General features: G+C 55.5%; 1 protein-coding gene across 1 annotated transcript; it reads left to right on the top strand.

Annotated features, from left to right (window-relative positions):
* Positions 1-44: 44 nt before the first annotated feature.
* On the top strand, positions 45-2889 carry LOC125529740 (the record flags this gene model as incomplete). Its single annotated transcript, XM_048694160.1, is given in 2 exon segments — positions 45-1079; positions 1224-2889. Coding segments are annotated over 2 exon segments (2175 nt in total). The 3' UTR covers positions 2662-2889.
* Positions 2890-3270: the final 381 nt, after the last annotated feature.

Below are 3270 nucleotides of genomic sequence, written 5' to 3'. Positions count from 1 at the left end.
CGCCCGGGGCAGCAGCCCCCCCCGCGGGGGCGGGGCCAGCAGCCATGGGAGTACAGCCTGCGGAAGTACCTCCTGCTGCTGGCCACCCTGGTGGTCACCGTCACGTACTCGGCCGGCTTCAACCCGCCGGGAGGCATCTGGCAGGAGGCGCACGACGGCCAGCCAGCCGGCGACCCCATCATCCGCTACACCTACTACCACCGCTACCTCGCCTTCTTCTACTGCAACGCCACCGCCTTCGCCTCCTCGCTCGTGGTCATCGTCCTCATCCTCATCCTCGCCATCCGGCACGACAAGGACGAGAAGGATACCCTCTGGGTCGTCGTGCCCCTGCGGGTCTTCATGATGCTGGACCTCCTCAGCCTCATGGGCGCGTACGGCGCCGGCACCTGCCAGGACAAGGTCTCCACCATCTACTACGCCGTGCTGGTGGCCGGCGTCTTGCTCTACGTCGCCGTTCTCAAGTTGGCGGACAGGTGCTGGAAGATGCCGGCCACCAATCTCGACTCCGGTACCGGCGGGATTGTCGCCTCTGTCTCCGACTCTGACCTCGAGGTGGAGGCCAAAGAAAAACAGGCCCGGGAGAAGAAAGCCGAAGAAAGGCTCTGCAAGGTCCTGATGCTTCTCGCGATTTTCGCCGTGAGCATCACGTACGTTGCCGGGCTGAACACGCCGGGCGGCTTCTGGGACAGCACCGGGGGCAGCCACCACCTGGGCGACGCGATTCTCAAGGACCACCACATCATACGCCTGACGGTGTTCTTATTCTGCAACACCATGGCGTTCGTGGCGTCCCTCTTCATCACCATGCTGCTCATCATCGACGGCAAGAATCTCCACAAGAAGAAGGCCCGGTCTCGCATGCTCTACGGGTGCATCGTCGTCGCGCTGGTCGGCCTCGTCAGCGCATACGCCGCAGGCAGCTGCAGGGAGACCGACACCACCGTCTACGTGGTCTCCCTGGCTGGCGCCGTTGTGGCATACATCCTCCTCCATCGCTTCTGCAGTTCAGCATCAAAATTATTTTCTAGTTGTTTCAGTCCAGCCCAACAACATGATGAAAATGAGGATAATGCCAGGTACAGAGCACTGTTTCTTTCTTTCTATGAAACTGAACTCTGTTTCTCCTTTCTCTTCAACTCTGCTTCCTCAGTCTCTGAAAGTGAACTCTGTTTCTTCATTCTCTGCAACTGAACTCTGTTTCTTCTTTCTCTAAAATGCAGTGCTAGGGAGGCTCTGGACAAGGCTCGCTCTCTTGTTCTACTGCTGGCCACTCTTGCCGCCGCCATCACCTACGCAGCCGGGTTGGACCCGCCGGGTGGTCTTTGGCAGGATAACAGCAACGGGCACATGGCCGGCGACCCGATTCTCCTCACAATAAACATTGCAAGGTACAGGGTCTTCTACTACTGCAACTCGGTTGCGTTTGTGGCCTCCTTGGTGGCCATCGTCCTTGTCCAGAAGGAGAAGCTGGTCAAGCACCACGCGCTGGAGGCAGCCATGATACTCGTCCTGTTTGGCCTCATCGGTGCATATGCCGCTGGGAGCTGTCGGGACGTGAATAAATCCATTTACGCCATGGCTTTAGCAGGCGCTGTCCTGATCTATGTGGTGATCCATATTGTCTTCTTCACGCTGGACGACAAGGACAAGAAAAACAATGCTAAAGAAGATCTGTTGCTGGAGAAGAGGCGCAAACGGTTGCTCCTCTTCGCAATCTTGGCAGCGACCATCACATACCAAGCCGGCCTCACCCCTCCCGGCGGCTTCCTGCTCCAGGACGACAAGCTCAGGCGGCACCATGCCGGCGACCCTGTCCTCTTGGACAACTACCCACGCCGCTACAATGCCTTCTTCTACTGCAACTCCATAAGCTTCATGTTGTCCATCGCCCTCATCATCCTCCTGGTGAACCCCAATCTGTACAGGCCAGCCATACGAAGCAATGCGCTATCTGTTTGTACAGCGGTGGGCTTGCTTTGTTTGATGGGAGCCTACGCCGCCGGAAGCACGCAACACCTCAAGACATCCATCTACATCATTGTGTTGGCAGTCGTGGTCCTCCTCGTTGCAGCCGGACTGCTGCTAGTATTTTTGCTGAAGAGACATGGCAATTCCAAAAAAAGTCCGCCCTCCGCAGCCATTAAACAGAAGGGTGAAAAGGGAGAAAGGAAGAAGCATGCAAGGCGCAAGTACCTAATGCTGCTAGGCATCTTGGTGGCGAGCGTAGCCTACCAGGCCGGCCTGAAACCGCCTGGCGGAACATGGCAGAGCGGCGACAGCGGGTACGAGGCAGGCAATCCAGTGATGCACGACAACAGGAGGCCCCGGTACCTCATCTTCTTCTACAGCAACTCCATCTCCTTTGTGGCTTCCATCGTTGTCATCATCATGTTGCTGCCGCAATGGCTGCGAAAGGAGCAGCAAGGAGAATGGGAGAAATGGTCGCTGAGGGTGATGAACTGGACAATCAGACTGGATTTATTTGCTCTCCTAGGGGCCTATGCGGCCGGGTCCAACAGGGGGTGGAAGACGTCCATGTATGTCGTCGCGCTCATCATTGTCGTGCTGGGATACTTTGTAATCCACATGAAGATTTCAACATGTCTTGAACGTCGCCGTAAGAAGCGCGATGCCGAAGCCGCCATGGGAATCATATGATTATCAGTGTGCTTTGTGGTGTAGCTCCACTAACATGAGGGCAGTCCACAAAGTAAACCAAAATTCGGGGCGATTGATGATCTGCCTATTTCTCCCCGTCTCTAGATCTGTAATCAGCTTAGTTCTGTCCAACCAATGTCTCTGCTCTAGCTAGATCTCTCTGTTTTTAGATTCCTAGTCTAGTTGATGTAATCAGATGAACCTGCATCCAATTGGAGCATGCTGACATTGTTTCTCGGCTCGCTGAGCCAGCGTGTTTGTATCGGTGTGTGATGAGTATGCGTGGTAGGTGACGCTTTCCTGAACCTGTGTGCACTGTGTCTCATAAGAACTAGAACGGGAAAGTGCATGAATGACAGAAACTGAAGCATTTGGCGTTACTACTGAAGCATAGTGTGTCTTTAGGTACAGTCTGAACTATTGTGCAATTCCTAATAATTAGCAATCATTGATCGAGAGAAAACACACCTTGAATCCAGCACCGGAGCATCGGACGCCAGCGGCGCAATGCCCCCGGTGGGGCAATTCACCGAACACCTGCAGGGCGGCCGATCCCCGCAACTGAGCTGGGCAAGCCGCGCGCTAGCATCCGAGGCTGGCGCCATTTTG

This window comes from Triticum urartu, unplaced genomic scaffold (assembly GCF_003073215.2).
Source record: "Triticum urartu cultivar G1812 unplaced genomic scaffold, Tu2.1 TuUngrouped_contig_5806, whole genome shotgun sequence".
Taxonomy (NCBI): Eukaryota; Viridiplantae; Streptophyta; class Magnoliopsida; order Poales; family Poaceae; genus Triticum; species Triticum urartu.
The sequence above is the reverse complement of the archived record's forward strand: the minus strand, read 5'-3'. Positions and strand labels throughout refer to the sequence as shown.